The 23,779-nt window shown below is 44.6% G+C and overlaps 1 protein-coding gene across 1 annotated transcript in view; it reads left to right on the top strand.

The window, feature by feature from the left end:
• LOC124613359 (lipase 3-like) overlaps window positions 1–23,779 on the top strand; it is a 122,525-nt gene that overhangs the window by 60,905 nt on the left and 37,841 nt on the right. The window contains exon 3 of the mRNA XM_047142057.1: window positions 3,967–4,081. Within this exon, the coding sequence (XP_046998013.1) occupies window positions 3,967–4,081 (115 nt within the window). The remainder of the gene's footprint in view (window positions 1–3,966; window positions 4,082–23,779) is intronic.

The raw sequence follows: 23,779 nt of genomic DNA, 5'->3' as shown, positions 1-23,779 counted from the left end.
TCATCCATTGCTTACGTCATGACTGCCTTCCTAAGGAATTCGGTCGCTTGTATGGAACAGGCATTTTGTTTCCTTAGCGATACCTACTAATCTCCTAGTATAAACTGAAACCTACCCTTAGAAAAATTTATGAATGATTGTGCTGATAAACCCATTACGTTATTTGATTTTCAAAAAGCTGAGCAAAACTGAACGCACTCGGACATTTCTCTCTTTACTTATTCTGATCATCAATAAACTGACACACAATATTTTTAGCGCAACGCAATCTGACTTGCAATAATCCCTACAAAAGAATGCCCTGACTAACAGTAACCTATACCTTTCATGAATCACTTACCTCACTCGAACTACTGCAATACAGCGAGCGCCACTACTGCCAGCTAAATAAAAGATTCTAACTACTGAAGTCACTAACTACTAATAGGCATAGTTAACAAATGAAAGATTTTGATAGAGAACAAACAATGTATTTACCTTAATAGTGTTCAAAAGTCATAATATATATATATATCAGTTCATGACATCCAGTCTTACAAATTTACTGTCTCTGATGGACACACGTACAGATCATTCGCTCTCAAAACTCCGCCATCTCACTCCCTACATCCACCACTGCTGGCGGCTCACCTCCAACTGCGCAACGCTACGCGCTGTTCACATCCAACTGCCCAACACGACTATAGCGAGTATTACGACAATGCCAACCAGCCACAGACTGCACACAGCACAGCCAGTGATTTTCATACAGAGCGCTACGTGGCGTTACCAATATAAAAACCTAAACAGCCTACTTACACCTAAACAGCCTACTTACAAAATGAAAAGTATTACAAAACTGTACATGAATTTCAACTCGTTTTCATTATAATTTTTCTTGTTTGGAGAAAATATCTGCATACATTTATTAAAAAAAAGAAAAAATGTAAAACAGATTGCAATCAAATTTTCCATGGTCCTCTTAAGAAGAGATTCAAAAAGCGTTACCTTAGAGCTTTTGAGTTATATCTTAATTTCAGGCGATGTTTCTCTTGTTTTAAGCGCTCTCCACTTGGTCACGAACGAACATGACAGAATGCCCTTCGATATCAATCTGAGGAGCACATCGTTACTCTGCTTTCACTGTGCAGAATCTGACAAAAGGCACAGCAACTTAAGCAGGGCACTGTTCTGGCAGGGAGAATGGTGCCGTCAACACTTGAGAAGCATTCTGCTGTAGTAAATCGGGAGTTATTTCTGGGTTACATATCCGTAGATTGAGCCAGGAAAGATGTAGTTCGTGCATCACGATGTGGAGCGTGAAAGTTCTCTCCAATGTCTGTTAATGATTTTTTTTTCGTAATTGTGTAGATATTTTTCTAACCTAATGTGACGAGAATAATAAAAATCGCTCCCATTTTCGCTGCACCAGAACAAAGGCCCTTATTTCCCTGCATAGCTTGTGGCCCTGCTGAATTCATTCTGTGCATTCTTCCATTTTGCGTCATAAGAAAAATTGTACTGAAATTACTTGCATCGTGAAATAAATTTGTACCAATTTTGAGGTTGACATCAAACACATTCCCAGTCTCTTTCAAGTGAGCATAATTTTACTTCTCTCTCATTTTCTATAGCTTCCAAATGACACAAAGATGGATTGCTATTCGTTAAGAAAACGTAATTGCTTCCTTGTCACTTGATCAACTGTAGTGCGTTAACTGTCATCGGATGCACGTCAGTGGTCAGGTGGCCTTGTTCTAAAGCCGACAACAAGAACATGAACAACATCTGAACATTTAAACGATCGAATTTTTAAGCACACAGTTGTACTACCGTATGTTGAAAAATTCTCTTTTGCATCTTAAACGGTTATAATTTATTAGGAGCGTCCATATTATGCGAGGAAAATTGTGTATGAAGTACAGTGGAAGAAAAGTGTCGTTTCCGTGAAAATACGCTAGTCGCCGCATCGTGCCTTGGCCCGCATTTCGACAGCAGGGAAAGTGTGCCTCAGAATGGCATGTTTCGTCTGTGTAGTACGGGAGACGACGCACACTGACCGCACAGGATCCCCACTACATTTCTTCCCTCGTCGCTGAGATCATCGCAAGCATCGTATTAGCAGTTCAAGCATGTAACACCGTCTGCTTTTTCAGCGTCATCTGTTACCTTGTGCCCGGCGACATGAAATGCCAACTGTGATGTTGAAAGTCTCCACTGCTGTCCATTCGAAAGACGGACACAGTGTAGTCTTCGAATTACATGTCATTCTTCGTCCACCATGCTGACTAATTGTTACCAGTATCCTCATCTCTATGCAACTATTGCGACATACACCCATTAGAACTTGCTCACTGAATTCTAGTCTTGGTTTCCCTGGACAATTTTTATCTCCTGTACTTGCCTGAATTAATGAATTTAGCATTCGTTTATGTCTCTGAATCTTACCTATCCATCTATCCGTTCCTTTAGTCATGTTGTATAAAATTATTCTCTTCCTATTATATCCAGTACCTCTTGAAATTTCGTGCAGCTTAAACCCAGAACATTGCCTTTCAATGGCAATGCTCTTACATACTGAGTTATCCAGGCACGATATACTACCTGTGTCCCGCTCCGGCATACACTGGTAATCTATAAGGAAGTTTCAAAACAGTGCACACTCCACAGCTGGGAGAAAAATTCATTCTGGAAACCATTCTCTAGGCTGTGGCTAAACCACACCTCCGAAATATCCAGCCTCTCAGGAATGTTAGTACAGTAAAATATGTGATGTCTGTAAACTAGGAGCAAGGTGCTGAAAAAAACTGAAGCTGTAGCTTTCTTTTGCCTGGTACCTATAAGGGTTGTCTTATCAATACTTGTGTGAGGATACCACTTGGATTTAAATTTTATTGTTATATTTACGTAGTTTTTCACCACCCTCATCTGCTTTTATTGCAAGCAAGGGCGCTGATGAGCACGTCGTTTACCGCTATAAAACACCAAACATCAGCAGCAGCAGGTGCTTCACATCTCTGATATAAAGCTATAACACAGGGTAAAACGTAATGCAAGGCATGGTAATCCGCATTTACAATCACTGTTAGTACTGGAATTTGTTTCAGATAATAAAAGAGAGCAGGATTCACTACAAACATAGAAAAATTGCAAGCGATGAACTCATATCGTCACAAATTTCTGTAAAATGTAAGGCTCGTCTAAAGTCACAGACTACAACGTTAGGAAGTCTTCAAGATTTTAAACATGTGTGCACTACGGCAACGGTTGCAGAGCAGCAGGTGTAGTAGACAATCAACCAGTTGCAATAATTGGTGGTTTTCAAATAGCCTTTACCATCGTTTCGACGGATTTAAATCCGTCTTCTCCAGAAGAATAACAAACTTGAGATAAAGAATCAATCAGTGAAGCTATCTCCACATGACATGTGTCGGCAACGGTCTATATGTCCACATGTAAAGGTTAAACTGAGGTTTCCCTGGTATCGACGCTCTCCACTCTCTCTTAGTCGGCACGTAGCTATTAACGTGGTCTGTTATTTTAAAACATGGTTTTATTGATGTGATAAGCCCTTGATTTTAGGGTCTTAACGTTTACGCATGGACGTACAGACCGTTGCCGACACCTGTCATGTGGAAAAAGCTTTACTGACCAATTGCTAATGTGAAGTTTGTTGTCCTTCTGAGGAAGACGAGTTTAAATTCGTCGGAAACATGGTAAAGAATATTTGAAAACACCATTTATTGCAAATGGTTCGTTGTCTATTACACCTACAGTCTTCAAGAATTCATAGGAAAACAAAAGTATGTTGAGACCATTACAAAATACAATTGGAAAAGTATTTCTGTGAGGAGTCAAAATGAGGAGGTAGGAGAAGTACTTGCAATTATACGAAAAAGTGAATAATTCAAACACAGTACTGTAATTTTAATTTTTATTCCACTGGCTAGTTATATAATATAAAATACCGTCGTTTATGCTTCACAGGTTACCTCCTGGCGGACGAAGGCTTCGACGTCTTCATGGCAAACTTCAGAGGGAACTTCTATTCAAGAAGACACGAATCGCTGTCTCCCAACGATCCTGCCTTCTGGAGGTTCAGGTAACGATCACTGTCTCGAATACGAACATAACAGATACTTATGGTGGTGGAAAACAACTTCAAGTCAGTACCAGTCAGGCAGTGAGTGTTGAAGTAATACAGAAATCACGAATTTTTGCGCTGGACAAGGTAGTTGTGGTGATGGTTGCTGTTGCTGTTCCTATTACGAAGGGTTCTGGCCATAAGCGCATCAAACTCACATTTATTGTTTCATTGTTTTTTGCTTTATTCATCCAACGCCCTTAGCGTCAAACATATAAATGTATCAGGAAGAGAAACGCCTATCACCAAAGTGGTTGCTGTTATGGCTTTGTTGTTGCCTACGAGGGTCATTCAGTAACTACAACAACACATTTTTTATCTCTCTTAATTTCGGTTGACAGAATGCGGAATTTGATGTGGGAAATAATGGAATATTTCCGCTTCAGCCACTACATCTTGTAACACGCCCGGGAGTACGAATGGGTGGGGTGGTACCTTTTAAACTGACTTCTCGTTTCGTGACCGTTGCTTTTCTTGACGGTGCGCCCTGTCCACACCACGTAACTGATAACCCCGCGGCGGTCGTACTGTTCTGCTCCACACTGCTGCTGGCTTGCCTGAAATTATTTATCGAAATATGCAAGCGAATAAGGGGAGCCACTCAACGTTAAAACACAACACTGTTCGACGTCTGGTATGAACAACTATGTTCTGAGACGATTAAAGGAAAATCGCAGGTTGCACTGTTTACATTCCAATTCAGAAGTGTTATCCCAATTAATGGGTGATTAACAGTCCACAAAATATCATTTAGACGAGCGTACACGTAACCGACACGACGCGGGTGATTGTTGATGATGCGGAAGCCGAATGATCGAACGAAAGTTCTTATGCTCGTCACAGATACGGATACCTGGTAATAGTCCTCCTTGTCACTAGTAATGATATAACACTGTTTGTAAAGTTAATTTTTCAGTTCTCAGTTCTCAATTGTACGAGCGTGCGCAGTTGGCTGTTGATAATGCGGAAACGCGATGATCGAACGCACGTCCTCACGCTCGCTACAAGACATTGCCACTTGACTGCACACTTTTATGGTAACTAATTTCTACTGATTCACATCATTTCATTCTGGCAGACCGAAAACGGCGCGGATGATCGATACTGTGCGACACGCAACGAGAGGATACACAAATACGTTATCGACAGCAATGCTCATTTTTTCATTACTTCTTGACGCACTTTCCTCTGAATCACTCCGTATTTCATCACTTTAGTGTAAGAGCACTTGTAGCAACACTTCAGCCTGAATACTAAAAACAGCCTCTCACATGCAGGGCTACACACTACACAACATAACAGTACCGTGTCCCGCACTCGACTCACTACAGACGCGGCTGCCCGCAAAGATACTCCACAACTACGCCAGCGACATGACAATACGCTTACAATCTTCATGAAGCCCATATAGGTCGCGGTCTTATAGATAACCCTCACAGTGGCATTTGTAATGTAGGTGGATTCCAAGCAAAGAATTGGCATTGCGTTTCTTTCGGCGGAAAACCAGAGGGTTGCAGCTATTCATAGGCGCTTGCAGAACGTCTACGGAGGCTTGGCAGTGAACAAAAGTACGCTGAGTCGTTGGGCGAGGCGTCTGTCTACATCGCAACAAGGTCGCGCAAACCTGTCCGACTTCCCGCGTGCCGGCCGGTCGCACACAGCTCTGACTCCTGCAATGTTGGAACGTGCGGACACTCTCGTTGGAGGTGATCGACGGGTCACAATCAGACACCTCTCTGCTCAACTGGTAGTGCTGATACACTCGTCCACCAGATGCAGTATTCAAATGTGTGTGCCTACTGGGTTCAAAATAGATCAAATGGCTCTGAGCACTATGGGACTTAACATCTGAGGTCATCAGTCCCCTAGACTTAGATCTACTTAAGCCTAACTAACGTAAGGACATCACAAACATCCATGCTCGAGGCAGGATTCGAACCTGCGACCGTAGCAGCAGCGCGGTTCCGAACTGAAGCGCCTAGAACCGCCCGAGCACAGCAGCCGGCCACGCTGGGTTCCTCGCCGACTAACACGCGTCGTCGTAACTGCCGTCTGCGTCACTTCTGCTGTGCAGCGAGCTACGTTAATTTAAGTATTAACTGTATTTTTCTTACTTGTCACGTCTTCTTCCGTGTGTTTTTGCTTTTAGGAAGCTTTAATAGTCGAGTGCTAGTAATAGTGTTCCATAGATTTCGTGTTTGTTTTTAATACAGTCAGTGAGAGTTCCTTTAGTCAGCCATAGTGCCAGTAGTGCTAGTGTTTGTTTTCAATACAGTCCAGAGACAGGTAGTGCTATTTTCATTGTTTTCTACAAGAAGTGTCTAGTAACCACAGTTTAGTCAACAATCAGCCGCCTGTAGTGAATTAGCAGTCTAGTTAAAAGTTGATTAACTCTCTACAGTAAATTGATTTCTTGGGATGGATAGGATGTGTGACTGCTGTGTACGGACGCAGGAGGAGCTGGCCACTGTTCGCGAACAGCTGAACGTGTTGATGGCCGCGGTCAGCCGTCTACAGGCTGCTGCCTCGGAGTGTAGCGGCAGTGGCGAGTCTGGTGCGTCGCATGGTACACCCCAGGTGTTACATGCTCCACCCACTGTCCCTGCTGTCGAGACATCTTCGCGGGTACCGGACGTGGTTGGGCCACCCTCTCCCCAAGGGGAGTGGCGGGTTCAGCGGCGTTCGCGGCGCACGAGGCGGAGGGTCAATAAGGAGGCTGGCCGTGTGGCATCGCCCGCTCTGCGTGCGAGTGGACATGTGGTTGCTCCTTCAGCAAGGTCCGAGCAGGCACATGGGGGGAAGGGTTTATTAGTTATTGGGAGCTCCAACGTTAGGGAAATAGCGGAATGGTCGGGGAAGAAGGCCAGTGTTCACTCTGTCTGCTTGCCGGGGGGTCTCATCCGAGATGTGGAGGAGGCCCTGCCTGCGGCGATGGAGAACACTGGGTGCACCCGACTGCAAACTATTGCTCATGTCGGCACCAATGACTCCTGCCGTCTGGGTTCAGAGGTCATCCTCAGTTCGTACAGGTGGTTGGCGGAGTTGGTGAAGGCGGAAAGCCTCGCTCGCGGAGTGGAATCTGAGCTAACTATTTGTACTATCTTTCCAAGAACCGATCGCGGTTCTCTGGTTTGGAGCCGAGTAGAAGGCTTAAACCAGAGGCTCAGACGATTCTGCGGAGATCTGGGGTGCAAATTTCTCGACCTCCGCTATCGGGCGGAGAATTGTAGGGTCCCCCTGAATAGGTCAGGCGTGCACTACACGCAGGAAGCGGTTATAAGGGTAGCGGAGTACGTGTGGAGTGCACATGTGGTTTTTTTAGGTTAGAGGATTCCCTCCCTAGGCCCGACAAGACGCCTCCTGAGACGCGGCAAGGTAGGAGTAGGCAAAATGCAACAGGGAATAACAATATAAATGTGCTAATAGTAAACGGCAGGAGCATCTATAGAAAGGCCCCAGAACTGCTCTCATTAATAAACGGTCACAATGCCCATATAGTACTAGGGACAGAAAGTTGGCTGAAACCAGACGTAAACAGTAATGAAATCCTAAACTCAGATTGGAATGTATACCGCAGAGACAGGCTGGACAGTTAAGGGGGAGGCGTGTTTAGAGCGATAAGAAGTGCAATAGTATCGAAGGAAATTGACGCAGATCCGAAATGTGAAATAATTTGGGTGAAGATCACGGTTAAAGCAGGCTCAGAAATGGTAATTGGATGTCTCTATAGGCCCCCTGGCTCAGCAGCTGTTGTGGCTGACCACCTGAAGGATAATTTGGATAATATTTCGAGTAGATTTCCCCACCATGTTATAGTTCTGGGTAGAGATTTTAATTTGCCAGTTATAGACTGGGAGACTCAAACGTTCGTAACGGGTGGCAGGGACAAAGAATCCAGTGAAATTTTTTTTAAGTGATTTATCTGAAAACTACCTTGAGCAGTTAAACAGAGAACCGACTCGTGGCGATAACATATTAGACCTTCTGGTGACAAACAGACCCGAACTATTTGAAACAGTTAACGCAGAACAGGGAATCAGCGATCATAAAGCGTTACTGCTTCGATGATTTCAGCCGTAAATAGAAATATTAAAAAAGGTAGGAAGATTTTTCTGTTTAGCAAAAGTGACAAAAAGCAGATTTCAGAGTACCTGAAGGCTCAACACAAAAGTTTTGTCTCAAGCACAGATAGTGTTGAGGATCAGTGGACAAAGTTGAAAACCATCGTACAATATGCGTTAGATGAGGACGTGCCAAGCAAGGTCGTAAGAGATGGAAAAGAACGACCGTGGTACAACAACCGAGTTAGAAGACTACTGCGGAAGCAAAGGGAACTTCACAGCAAACATAGCCAAAGCCTTGCAGACAAACAAAAATTACGCGAAGCGAAAAGTAGTGTGAAGAGGGCTATGCGAGAGGCGTTCAATGAATTCGAAAGTAAAGTTCTATGTACTGGCTCAAAATGGCTCTGAGCACTATGGGACTCAACTGCTATGGTCATCAGTCCCCTAGAACTTAGAACTACTTAAACCTAACTAACCTAAGGACATCACACACACCCATGCCCGAGGCAGGATTCGAACCCGCGACCGTAGCAGTCGCACGGTTCCGGACTGCGCGCCTAGAACCGCGAGACCACCGCGGCCGGCTCTATGTAGTGATTTGGCAGAAAATCCTAAGAACTTTTGGTTTTGTGTCAAAGCGGTAGGTGGATCAAAACAAAATGTCCAAACACTCTGTGACCAAAATGGTACTGAAAGAGAGGATGACAGACTAAAGGCCGAAATACTAAATGTCTTTTTCCAAAGCTGTTTCACAGAGGAAGACTGCACTGTAGTTCCTTCTCTAGATTGTCGCACAGATCACAAAATGGTAGATATCGAAATAGACGACAGAGGGATAGAGAAACAATTACAATCGCTCAAAAGAGGAAAGGCCGCTGGACCTGATGGGATACCAGTTCGATTTTACACAGAGTACGCGAAGGAAGTTGCCCCCCTTCTTGCAGCGGTGTACCGTAGGTCTCTAGAACAGCATAGCGTTCCAAAGGATTGGAAAAGGGCGCAGGTCGTCCCCGTTTTCAAGGAGGGACGTCGAACAGATGTGCAGAACTATAGACCTGTATCTCTAACGTCGATTAGTTGTAGAATTTTGGAACACGTATTATGTTCGAGTATAATGACTTTTCTGGAGACTAGAAATCTACTCTGTAGGAATCAGCATGGGTTTCGAAAAAGACGGTCGTGTGAAACCCAGCTCGCGCTATTCGTCCACGAGACTCAGAGGGCCATAGGTAGATGCCGCGTTTCTTGACTTCCGCAAGGCATTCGATACAGTTCCCCACAGTCGTTTAATGAACAAAGTAAGAGCATATGGACTATCAGACCAATTGTGTGATTGGATTGAAGAGTTCCTAGATAACAGAACGCAGCATGTCATTCTCTATCCGAAGTAAGAGTGATTTCAGGTGTGCCGCAGGGGAGTGTCGTAGGACCCTTGCTATTCACAATATACCTAAATGACCTTGTGGATGACATCGGAAGTTCACTGAGGCTTTTTGCGGATGATGCTGTGGTATATCGAGAGGTTGTAACAATGGAAAATTGTACTGAAATGCAGGAAGATCTGCAGCGAATAGACGCATGGTGCAGGGAATGGCAATTGAATCACAATGTAGACAAGTGTAATGTGCTGCGAATACATAGAAAGTAAGAGCCCTTATCATTTAGCTACAATATAGCAGGTCTGCAACTGGAAGCAGTTAATGCCATAAATTATCTGGGAGTATGCATTAGGAGTGATATAAAATGGAATGACCATATAAAATTAATCGTCGGTAAAGCAGATGCCAGACTGAGATTCATTGGAAGAATCCTAAGGAAATGCAATCCGAAAACAAAGGAAGTAGGTTACAGTACGCTTGTTCGCCCGCTGCTTGAATACTGCTCAGCGGTGTGGGATCCGGATGTAATGTCTCTTGCAGCGGTCTCTCCACGATATTTTCAGAAATTTTAGAAATTATATAACTCAGTACATATCTCGAAATATCTCTTCTTATCTTACCGATTATCAATGCAAAGTACACTCCTGGAAATTGAAATAAGAACACCGTGAATTCATTGTACCAGGAAGGGGAAACTTTATTGACACATTCCTGGGGTCAGATACATCACATGATCACACTGACAGAACCACAGGCACATAGACACAGGCAACAGAGCATGCACAATGTCGGCACTAGTACAGTGTATATCCACCTTTCGCAGCAATGCAGGCTGCTATTCTCCCATGGAGACGATCGTAGAGATGCTGGATGTAGTCCTGTGGAACGGCTTGCCATGCCATTTCCACCTGGCGCCTCAGTTGGACCAGCGTTCGTGCTGGACGTGCAGACCGCGTGAGACGACGCTTCATCCAGTCCCAAACATGCTCAATGGGGGACAGATCCGGAGATCTTGCTGGCCAGGGTAGTTGACTTACACCTTCTAGAGCACGTTGGGTGGCACGGGATACATGCGGACGTGCATTGTCCTGTTGGAACAGCAAGTTCCCTTGCCGGTCTAGGAATGGTAGAACGATGGGTTCGATAACGGTTTGGATGTACCGTGCACTATTCAGTGTCCCCTCGACGATCACCAGTGGTGTGCGGCCAGTGTAGGAGATCGCTCCCCACACCATGATGCCGGGTGTTTTCCCTGTGTGCCTCGGTCGTATGCAGTCCTGATTGTGGCGCTCACCTGCACGGCGCCAAACACGCATACGACCATCATTGGCACCAAGGCAGAAGCGACTCTCATCGCTGAAGACGACACGTCTCCATTCGTCCCTCCATTCACGCCTGTCGCGACACCACTGGAGGCGGGCTGCACGATGTTGGGGCGTGAGCGGAAGACGGCCTAACGGTGTGCGGGACCGTAGCCCAGCTTCATGGAGACGGTTGCGAATGGTCCTCGCCGATACCCCAGGAGCAACAGTGTCCCTAATTTGCTGGGAAGTGGCGGTGCGGTCCCCTACGGCACTGCGTAGGATCCTACGGTCTTGGCGTGCATCCGTGCGTCGCTGCGGTCCGGTCCCAGGTCGACGGGCACGTGCACCTTCCGCCGACCACTGGCGACAACATCGATGTACTGTGGAGACCTCACGCCCCACGTGTTGAGCAATTCGGCGGTACGTCCACCCGGCCTCCCGCATGCCCACTATACGCCCTCGCTCAAAGTCCGTCAACTGCACATACGGTTCACGTCCACGCTGTCGCGGCATGCTACCAGTGTTAAAGACTGCGATGGAGCTCCGTATGCCACGGCAAACTGGCTGACACTGACGGCGGCGGTGCACAAATGCTGCGCAGCTAGCGCCATTCGACGGCCAACACCGCGGTTCCTGGTGTGTCCGCTGTGCCGTGCGTGTGATCATTGCTTGTACAGCCCTCTCGCAGTGTCCGGAGCAAGTATGGTGGGGCTGACACACCGGTGTCAATGTGTTCTTTTTTCCGTTTCCAGGAGTGTAGTTTCAAGCCCAATTATTCCCTGGAGCGTCCATTTACTCCATGGAATAGCTTCTCTGCTATCTATGTTTTCTCTTATGAAAAGAATAAAAACTTCTTGCCGATTAGTCGTAAAAGAAGGAGGTATATATTGTCTTCTTACTACGCTGTGTTGCACGGGATCAGTGGGGAACGTCTGATTTACACTGGACGAACCTGCCGTTTTGAATGTTCAAGATATCCAGTTACTTCAAATAAATAGGCTAACACGGTCTTACCAGCAGATCTCCGGTCTTCCCCATGCGATCACCGAAAGTTAATAATTATTACAAATGTTTCCAGGAGATCGACTGACAATTTTGGTCGCACCGAGACTTCGAAATTGCTTCACTGCCTTATGGAATTTAAGTTAAGCTTAATTTAATCAGGACAGAACAGTATTGAACTGTGTGAATGTGATAAGTCTGCTTTGTCAATGAAAATTCCCTTAATATACGCATGTTTTTACTATCCTGATCAGTGAAGCTAAATCAGGCCGGTGTGAGAGAGGTTCTCTAAATTTTAGAAACATTAAACGTACCAGGTAGGGTTGATAGAAGAGATAGAGAAGATCCAACGGAGAGCAGCACGCTTCGTTACAGGATCATTTAGTTATCGCAAAAGTGTTACGGAGATGATAGATAAACTCCAGTGGAAGACTCTGCAGGAGAGACGCTCAGTAGCTCCGTACGGGCTTTTGTCGATGTTTCGAGAACATACCTTCACCGAAGAGTCAATCAGTATATTGCTCCCTCCTACGTATATCTCGCGAAGAGACCATGAGGATAAAATCAGAGAGATTAGAGCCCACACAGAGGCCTACCGACAATCCTTCTTTCCACGAACAATACGAGATTGGAATAGAAGGGAGAACCGATAGAGGTACTCAAGATACCCTCCGCCACACACCGTCAGGTGGCTTGCGGAGTATAGATGTAGATGTAGATACCATAAATAGCAACGAAGGACCACCTGTGCAGAATTGCTTCCACGTTACAGGGCTGATCAGCACAATTTTTTGTCGAACGTCGTCTCGGAAGATGAAACATTGGTTCATCACTTCGAACCGGAAACCGAACGGCAACTTAAGAACTTGCGCCACACCAACTCTCCTCCGAAGAAAAAGTTCAACGGCACAGCCTCAGCCGGCAAGATCATGGCGGCAGTCTTCTGGAGCTCTGAAGGGTTTATTCTGCTGATGTGCTCCGTGGTGCAACGATCAAATCTGAAGTGCGTTATGCTACTCTCAGGAAATTAAAGAAACGAGTTCAGCGTGTTCGTCGCCGCAAGTATGCGTACGATCTTCTTCGGGACAGCGCAAGGCCTCAAACAAGTTTGCGCTCTCGTGAGGTGCTCACAAACCTTCATTGAACTGTTCTTCCTCATCCGCCCTAATCCCCGACCTCGCACATTCCGACTTCCATATGTTTGGACCAATGAAGGACGCACTCCTTGGGAAGCAGTACGTGGATGGTGAGGTGGCTATTGGTACTGCAAGACGCTGGCACCGACGTCGACCATGTGGGCACACAGCCCTCACAGTAACGAGGCGCAAGGCGTCGTATTGAACGCATATTATGTTAAAAATTGGATGTTGTAGCAAAAGAGTTGGGAGTAGTGTAGCGTGTTGGAACTCTCAATAAAATCAGTCTGTTTTGAGTAAAGTGTTTCGCATTACTTACCGAATGCTCTTCGGACATAAGCTATACATATGTGTCACAGGAGCAAACAAGATTAGCCAAAAACTATGGCAAAAATAGATGGCCACTAGATGACAACAGTTTATATATAGATGTTTCACAATGCTTAAGAGTAACGTAAAGCTTATGCGTGGCAATATAGTTCACTCTTCACTTGTACTGATCTGTCGTTGAACGTTACTATAGCTCCAAAACCAGTGAACGAAGGCTAACATCATGTCCAGGTTGGTTCTTCTTGGTGGCAGCTGTAGATGAGTCCTGAGACACTCGTTGAGTGTATCTGTATGTCTGCTTATATCCAGGTTGTCCATCTGAGAACTACTTGTGTGACGTAAGGCGGATGCGTAACATAATCCTTCTCCTAGGCGCCCTTTCTGGAGTCTATAACCTTAAGTATATTGCGCCTGGCTAGTAGTCAATTCGGCGCTATTCTATGTAGGCTGTGTCCCATATCTTGCAGAGCAGGGGTTCCCAGTAGAAGTCTGCATCTGACGTTTACACTCGCTCGAATTGCTCAGTATATGTATTGTTAAAGAAAATCGATTTACCCCAGAATGTTCGCTTAGCACTCCTCTGCCTTCACGGGGAATTATTAATATTGTTTTATCGTTGGCGATATTTTGGTCGGGTCTTGACGATGATTATTCGAAAGTTTTCCTGCCTCTTTGAAGCTGCTGCTTATGTATGCGGTGTACCAATGTGTAGCGCTGCAAAATTCGTCACGCAGTGAATGGTTTGTTGTCATTTCTGCTGTTTTGTTAGGCATTACGTTAAATGGCATCGTGAAATGAAGAAAAGATGGGTCTCGAACCGAAGTGTGCGTGTTACAACGACCTGATTCTTGATTAATATAACTCTGATGCGAAGTTCAACTTGATTGTATGACTTATAAGTGATTCTGTTTTAAGTTAATCGTGAAGCTACTGTTTAGAACGGGAACTCCTTCTACCTTCAAAGATGCAGTTAAAAAACCGAAACAAACAGAAAACCGCGAGTATGATGGAAGGTCCTTACAGTATGACTTTAAGTAAAGGCCAGTAAAGAAACCAGTGATAACTCAATTCCCCAATGCGTTGTACTCCTAGAAACACTTTGAAATCAAAGCATGAAGCCTTATTAAAAGGCCATCCAAGTTCTAAGCACTCTGACTTAGTTGATAAACCTACTGCCTACTGACTTTTTTCCAAGGAAATCTGCATTTCGTAAAACGGATTGGAAATACATGGCAAATTTTACTAGCACTCATGCTAAATTGACAAAAGCCTCAAACTTGGCTAGTTTTGGAATTTTAAAGGAAGTAAAGCATCACATCCTCTTTTCGGGTCCGTTAAAAAAATGACAAGCTATAATGGCACCCAAAATTTCTAAAATTGTGCAGAGGTGTGCAGAGACGAAGTCTGGAAACCCGTCTTCTAGACAATGCCGCATTTTTTACAGACTCGGTTCTCCAGTTAAACTACGCTGATTAGTAAAGGAAGAGTGCTAATTACCATGCAGCCACGCATCCAAAATCTAATAACTATTACAATCCTCCTCACCTTGTCTGATAAGCAATGGTGAAATTATGTTTCAGTGCTTAGTTGCCAAAAAGTCGAACACCATCGCATAGAGAGCGTATGTGACGTCCTTTACTGAGGCATTCATTATGATAATACATAAATTGATCTCCGTGTTTCTTTTTTCAACGTGTTGAATGATAGTACTGTTTTGCGTAACCGCAGGTTTACTTATACACTCCTGGAAATGGAAAAAAGAACACATAGACACCGGTGTGTCAGACCCACCATACTTGCTCCGGACACTGCGAGAGGGCTGTACAAGCAATGATCACACGCACGGCACAGCGGACACACCAGGAACCGCGGTGTTGGCCGTCGAATGGCGCTAGCTGCGCAGCATTTGTGCACCGCCGCCGTCAGTGTCAGCCAGTTTGCCGTGGCATACGGAGCTCCATCGCAGTCTTTAACACTGGTAGCATGCCGCGACAGCGTGGACGTGAACCGTATGTGCAGTTGACGGACTTTGAGCGAGGGCGTACAGTGGGAATGCGGGAGGTTAGCCTTCCCATATCAAACAGAAAAAAACGCCGCGGTTGACTTTATAATATGTATGGATGGATATGTAGGAAGGTAACTTACCGAAAATTTGGAACCTTGCAGTTTGTAACAGAGTGTGATGCCATAGTGTACCCATGAATAAAAAAAATAAATAAAGTAAATTACAATAAGTTTACGGATGATGACATTGTTTGACTGTCATCACAAAAGTACTGTGTTACCTGAAAAGATAATAGCGGATCAAAGCGTGGTGCACAGACTGCCAGACGATGTGATTTATAATCTTTGCCAGAAAATATCACTGATGAGAATCATCTCATTCCTCTTAAAATGGTCAGAGTAGTTGATATCGCTAATACAAGCCAGCAATTAGATGGCGATAGGAAAACAGCGGTGTCTGTCAACCATTTTTGTACCTTTTTCGAGGCTCTAAGACTCAGTTGTGTAGCTTCTGCGTCAGGTGCTAAATACGGCTTGGATAGGTACGGTACTACATGGCGTCACGTTCCCCGACGCCTGCCGGCCTACATCCATCCGTACGTTACTGTGCCACCGGCAGCCTAGCTCGCAGGCGCGGCCATTCAGCAAGGCAGTCATCGACGGCCGTGTCCAGAGGGCATTCCAGGCGAGGGAAACTCCTTTCACCCAGCCCTTCTCAAGCGCCAGCCAAACGTCAGATGATATCATCTCGCCGGAGGAGCCAATTAGCGAGCAGCTCTTCATCGCGACTGGCGACAGTCAATTACGACTGATATTTTAACCAGCCCCGCCGGTCCATGCGGAGGTTGTCGGTGAGGCAGCGGCGGTACTTACAGCGAGAGTCACCGCCGAGGAACTTGACGACGTCTGCTCGCAAGTCTGCGTCGTAGCTCCGGACATGGCATGGGACTACTCAGACTGTATCAGCCTGTCAATGTTGGACTTAGACGCTGGAAGTTCCAGGAAGTGTTCCCTTACGAAAGCTTGAGAGTTCGAATAAGCAGTCCTTGAACGTGGACTACTTCTCTGTGTAGAAACATCGTGTCACAACACACTGGAAATGTATGCTAGCAGGAGACATGTCGGCTTATACAAGTATTTTTTGTAACTGCACTACTGGCCATTAAAATTGCTACACCACGAAGATGACTTGCTACAGACGCGAAATTTAACTGACAGGTAGAAGATGCTGTGATATGCAAATGATTAACTTTTCAGAGCATTCACACAAGACTGGCGCCGGTGGCGACACCTACAACGTGCTGACATGAGGAAAGTTTCCAACCGATTTCTCATACACAAACAGCAGTTGACTGGCGTTGCCTCGTCAAACGTTGTTGTGATGCCTCGTGTAAGGAGGAGAAATGCGTACCATCACGTTTCCAACTTTGATAAAGGTCGGATTGTAGCCTATCACGATTGCGGTTTATCGTATCGCGACGTTGCTGCTCGAGGTGGTCGAGATCCAGTGACTGTTAGAATATGGAATCGGTGGGTTCAGGAGGGTAGTACGGAACGCGGTGCTGGATCCCAACGGCTTCGTACCACTAGCAGTCGAGATGAAAGGCATCTTATCCGCATGGCTGTAGCGGATCGTGCTGCCACGTCTCGATCCCTGAGTCAACACATGGGGACGTTTGCAAGACAACAACCATCTGCACGAACAGTTCGACAATGTTTGCACCAGCATGGACTATCAGCTCGGAGACCATGGGTGCGGTTACCCTTGACGCTGTATCACAGACAGGAGCGCCTACGATGGTGAACGACGAACCCGGGTGCACGAGTGGCAAAACGTCATTTTTTCGGGTGAATGCAGGTTCTGTTTACAGCATCATGATGGTCTCAACCGTGCTTGGCGACATCGCAGTGAACGCACATCGGAAGCGTGTATTCGTCATCGCCATACTGACGTACCACCCAGCGTGATGGTATGGGGTGCCATTGGTTACACGTCTCGGTCACCTCTTGTTCGCATTAACGGCACTTTCAACAGTGGACGTTACATTTCAGATGTATTACGACCCGTGGCTCTACTCTCCATTCGATCCATGCGAAACTCTACATTTCAGCAGGATAATGCACGACCGCATGTTGCAGGTCCTGTACGGGCCTTTCTGGATACAGAAAATGTTCGACTTCTGCCCTGGTCAGCACATTCTCCAGATCTCTCACCAACCGAAAACGTCTGGTCAATGATGGCGGAACAACTGGCTCGTCACAATACCTCAGTTACTACTCTTGATGAACTGTGGTATCGTGTTGAAGCTGCATGGGCAGCTGTCCCAGTACACGCCATTCAAGCTCTGTTTGACTCAATGCCCAGGCGTATGAAGGCCATTATTACGGCCAGAGGTGGTTCTGGGTACTGATTTCTCAGAATCTATGCACCCAAACTGCATGAAAATGTAAAAAATGGTTCAAATGGCTCTGAGCACTATGGGACCTAACTGCTGAGGTCATTAGTCCCCTAGAACTTAGAAGTACTTAAACCTAACTAACCTAAGGACTTCACACACATCCATGCCAGAGGCAGGATTCGAACCTGCGACCGTAGCGGTCTCGCGGTTCCAGACTGCAGCGCCAGAACCGCGCGGCCACTTCGGCCGGCATGAAAATGTAATCACATGTCCGTTGTAGTATAATATATTTGTCCAATGAATACCCGTTTATCATCTGCATTTCATGTTGGTGTAGCAATTTTAATGGCCAGTAGTGTAAATGTCTGTATCATGTAAACTACGACCTCGTTCTGGAATCCGATTATTCAGTCTACTTGGGGAAAAGTTCACAGTGTCGTACATTCTCTACTGCCGGATTATTTGCGAATTTCTGGATTGTCACTGTGTGGCGACAACATTCCCATGAGTGCCCAATGTTAGCGTCCCTGTGTTATATACTGTACTGTGGCTTCTGCCGTCATTTTCGCTGTCACCTTAATCCTATAGTGGCGTGTCTTAGAAGACATGTCGCCGAGGACACAGCCAGATCTGGTTGTTGTCTGTGCAGAACTGGGTTTTACTTCTAAGAAGTAACTGGAAAATGAACACTATCATTTACCATACCAGATGACTGCACAAATCTTATGACATATGGCCCGATTCACGACCGCTTTACTACCAGGATATTTTCATATACTGACATATTCCGGAGTTAATCTATACGCCATATGCTCCCAGAGATCCTGATGAAGTACTTTAAACTCCGTGCTTAGATAAACGAGGGCGTGCTGAAAAGTAGTGACGCTGAATTTTTTATACGAAAATTCTTAAACCTTTCTAAATAAAACAAACTTTATTAACATTCTACATATTTATTCTTCATGTCTACATATTTATTTCTCAACATAATCACCCTGGCGACAAATACATTACCGGGTTCGATTCCCGGCGGGGTCAGGGATTTTCTCTGCCTCGTGATGGCTGGGTGTTGTGTGCTGTCCTTAGGTTAGTAAGGTTTAAATAGTTCTAAGTTCTGGGGGACTGATGACCATAGATGTTAAGTCCCATAGTGCTCAGAGCCATTTGAACCATTTGACAAATACATTTCTCTCAACGGGAGTCCAGTTGCTGACACCGTCGATGTATAATGTTTGACTTTATTGACGGGGCCACAACCTCATCTCTCCTTGCACCGCTTCATCACTATCAAACTGAAGTCCTTGAAGATGTTTTGTAAGTTTTGGAAACAGATGAGAGTCCAATGGGGCCGAGCAGAAACTGTATCGGATGATCGATGACAGTAAACCGAAGGTCTTGATGCAATAATTTACCAACAGCCTTATGTATTGTAGAAATTTATTTTATTTTATGAACTTCTATGTGCTACCAGTCTGTGTCGCCTGGCCACCAAGAGCTGTTGCAGGACGATTGATTCACGGACCAGTTGTATGGCTTCTTCCGTGTATAGCGATTTTACGACTACGACGAGTGCGGCCTGAAGATGGCATCAAGGTATTGCCGAAACTGGTAGCACAGAGAAGTTCATAAAATAAAATAAATTTCTGCAATACATACGGCTGTTGGTAAATTATTGCATCAAGAAGATCATGCCAGCTGTCGTCCCACGATCCACAAAGGATCAACGAAGATTAAACCGAAGGCGTCAGGTTGTTGCAGATGTGGCAGCCCTCGTGAGTGGTCTGGCATTGTCATCCTGAAGGAGAGGGTGGTTGATCTGTATGTAGACACGAACTCTTCGAATTCCAGCTTTCAGTTTTCTGAGCCGTCTCTCTCAATTTTCGATACAGTTACGTTACACAACACTTTGTTGCATGCTGCAATTCGGAGCTCTCTGTTATATCCACAGATTGACACCCATGTGCGAACAAAAAGTTTTATTTGGTGGAGCAAGGCCACTGCTTAATTTTACAAAAAGATAAGCTTTCTTCGAAAACAAAAGGCTTCTTCTCCTACCAAAATTTTATAACAATCCAAAGAATATGGCACCTTATTGAATTGAAATATTAGCAACTGAACTGAACTTTCGTTCCTTTGTCGGGTTTGCTCTCGACGCTTTCCGGCGGATGCCGAGGAAGTAGACGGGCGCAGAGTCCGGGGTCGATCGCCGGCGTAGCGAAGACGTGGCACCTGGACGTTCCGGCTGCGTCGAAGTATCTTCCGGGCGGCAATCCGCGGCGGGTCGAAAGACTCCTGTTTCCCTTTCTTCCGGCTATTTAACACGGCGGCTCCAGTCTTCCTCCGCTGATTCCGGAATGATGATTGGAGGTTGTTGGCGATTCCTGACTGGTGGATGGTGATATCATAGTGAGACCATCCACGCCGGAGAAAGGCTCGTGAGCGTGCTTAGTTCGCGGCTGATTGAATGTTTGGCGGGAATGCCTCTAGCGCCGGCTGGCGGAATGCGCCGGCACTAAGTTGCAGGTGCCGCGTAACTCTGCCGCGGTAGCCGACCTTTGCGTTTGTGTGGCTGTGCGCGCCACGGCACTCTCCACGGCAGGGGGCTGCAGCTTGCGCCAGTGAAGCGGGGATATCGACTGAATAATATACATGGCGCTGGTAGTCCCGGCGTTGAGCGCCCGTAAGCTCCAAAGACATACGACATGTAATAACTGGTGTTGAGACGAGGATAAAAAAATTCGGTGGCATCACTTTGCACACCCTCTTATATACTCTGCCAGGTAGTGTGTGGTGGAGGGTATGTCGTATCTGTGGCACCGTTTTTCTGTGCTATCACGTTCCTGTACTGAATGAGTGAAAGTTGCATGACTCTATAGGAGCCCTATTTTCTCTTATCTCTTTCTCATCACCGCAACGTGAGATACACAATGAGGTGACAAATATCACAATGTGCAATAATGAAAATGTAAATCGAATGAAAGTAGCCAATTCCTATCAGTTCTAATGCGCTGATCGCGAATATCACAAAGATAATTCAACATTAGCTCTAGTTCTCATTTTACACTGTTTTATTACTGGAGATAATTATCTACGGATTTTTATGTTAACTTTAAAATAAAATATTATCATGATTTGTCAACGTCATAATAACTAGTAACAATGGATTGCATCATTGTCCCTGGTCTTACTTGTGTGCAATATTTTGGATATAAACATTTTGATACAAATTTTAGTGATCTTTTTGTCTCCCTCCTCATCAACATCAGTGACTTTATTAATGCATGTAATAATTTTTGCACATTTGTTTCCAGATTAACTACCACTTGTTCAAGTTGACTGCTATTGAAGTGAACAAAAATGCCACGACTTTGTGTTAACAGTGCTGACACATTTTGCTATGTGTGTGGAGAAGTGACATTTGCTTCACAAAAACAGCAGATAACTTCATTGATTAAAAAGGCTTACAGTTGTTATTTTGGGTGCAAAATAGATGATCAGGATAAACCCTGGGCTACACATATAATCTGCAACATTTGTGCCAGCAACGTCATGAATTGGATGCTTGGGAAAGAACGTTCAGTGTCCTTTCCAGTGCCCATGATCTGGTGTGAATCAACTAACCATGTCGGTGACTGCTACTTCTGTATGGTTCCTCCCATCAAGAAGAGAATATCTAAGGAAAAAAAGCGGATAGTGATCCATCCTAACGTTCCATCTGCCAACGTCCAGTTCTACATGGGGAAGGATTGCCAATACGTGAACCACCGACAAAGTACGAGATTACTTCTTATGGGCATTCTGAATGTCCTGAACCATTTACATCAAAAGATCCAGAGATTATTCCAAATATATCATCAACTGATGATCCACAAAAATTGTCTCAAAATGAATTAAGTGATCTCACTAGAGATTTGGATCTCTCTAAAGCTAAGGCTGAGATTTCAACATCAAGATTGCAGCAACGCAATTTTCTGGAACGCAATGTAAATGTTTCATTCTACCGCAGAAGAGAGCAGCGCTTCACTCCTTTTTTTACATGCAAGGTAGTCTTGAGCCACATGTAGACATAAATGGTCTAATAAAGGCTTTCAGAATTAATTACAACCCTGATGAGTGGAGATTCTTTATAGATTCGTCGAAATTGAGCTTAAGAGCAGTGCTTTTACGTATTGGTAAAGAGTTTCCTTCTATTCAAATTGGGCACAGTGTGCATATGAAAGAGTCAAACAAAAACATGAAAATTTTACTGGAAGGCATCAAGTGTAATGACTCTCAATGGCAGATTTGTGGTGACTTGAAAGCTATTAGGTATGCAGTTAGGGTATACTAAATATTGCTGCTTTCTCTGTGAATGGGATAGCCTAGCTCGTGCATCTCATTATATTAAACCTGAGTGGCCCACCAGAAAATCTCTTCAACCAGGTATAAAGAACTTTAAGATTAAACCTCTAGTAGATCCCAAAAAGATTCTGCTCTTGCCCGTGCACGTCAAATTGGGTGTCATGAAAGACTTTGTTAAGCGAATGAACAAAGACGGTGACAAATTTTAAGTACTTAAGGCAAAAATTCCGTTACTTAAGTGATGCCAAAGTAAAGGAGGGCATCGTTGTAGGCCCACAGATTCGAGAGCATTTTGGAGACCATACTTTTGATGTAATCATACAAGGTGATGAGAAGCATGCATGGGAATGTTTTAAGACAGTCTGTTTACATTTCTTAGGGAACAAACGAACAATAATTTACAAGGAGACTAGATAACATGTTGTCGTCTTATGAAAAACTTGGCTGCAACATGTCATTCAAAATGCATGTCTTACATAGTCCTCTTGACTTCTTCCCCAAAGATTGTGGTGCAGTAAGTGATGAACATGTGGAACGATTTCATCAAGATATTGCCACATTTGAGAAGAGGTGTGCCGGAAAGTGGAGCCCTACTATTTCAGCAGATTACTGCTGGACTGTCATAAGGGATGTTCCCGAGTATGTGTATAAACGTCAAGCCAAGCGGATAAGGTCATCTTCTGAATTTATCTCTGAACAAAATATGTAATTGTATATATTATACATATGGACATTTAACATTTTTAATCTTTTATGAACATTTGTGACCAGTTAATTTATATATTTCTTTTGTGCTTTACATAGTTGTGGTACATAGTAGACTTACAAAGTATTTTCATTCGTGTAATATTATTTCATTTTTTCTTAATATTTTACTTTTGTACTTCCAGAATGGCACTGAAAATTTTCAGTGCATAGCACATAGCATAATTCAAGTAATTAATCCCTCAAAATTTGTTATGCTGAATCTTGGAACAGAATGCGTATTTAGTTACTGAGTTATTTATGCAAAAAAGTGGGGCTAAATATTAAAAAAAAAATAAAGCTAAATATTTATGAAGATGATGATTTTATATGATTTTATACTGAGATAAACATAACTAACTCAAAAGAATGCAATTTACACAATTTCACTTCAAATTTGTTGTTAAGTGTCATGGGGTAGCGATATGCAAATGTACAGATGCCGGTAGTATCGCGTGCTCAAGGTATAAACAGTGCATTGGAAGAGCAACCAGGTGATACATGTGGAAAGGTTATGGCGGCATAACAGGAATTGAGAGACTTTGAACGCGGAATAATGGTTGGAGCTAGACGCATTCCATTTCGGAATTCGTTAAGAAATTTAAAAATTCGAGATCCATAGTATCAAGAGTGCGCCGAGAATACCAAATTTCGGTCTTTACCTCTCCGAGGATACCAAATTTCAGCCTTTACCTCTCACCACAGACAATGCAGTGGCCGACGGCCTTCACTTAACGACCGAGGGCAGCGGAGTTTGTGTAGAGTTGTCAGTGCCAACAGACAACCAAAACTGCGTGAAATAACCGCAGAAATCAATGTGAGACGTATCCGTTAGCACAGTGCACCGAAATTTGGAGTTAATGGGCAATGGCAGTGAATGGCAGACGCCAGTGCCTTTGCTAAAAGCACTACATCGCCTGTGAAACCTCAACTGGGTTCTTGACAACATCAGT

Source organism: Schistocerca americana, chromosome 4 (assembly GCF_021461395.2).
Source record: "Schistocerca americana isolate TAMUIC-IGC-003095 chromosome 4, iqSchAmer2.1, whole genome shotgun sequence".
In the NCBI taxonomy this organism is placed as follows: Eukaryota; Metazoa; Arthropoda; class Insecta; order Orthoptera; family Acrididae; genus Schistocerca; species Schistocerca americana.
Note: the sequence above shows the minus strand (reverse complement) of the source record. Positions and strands in the feature narration are given on the sequence as shown.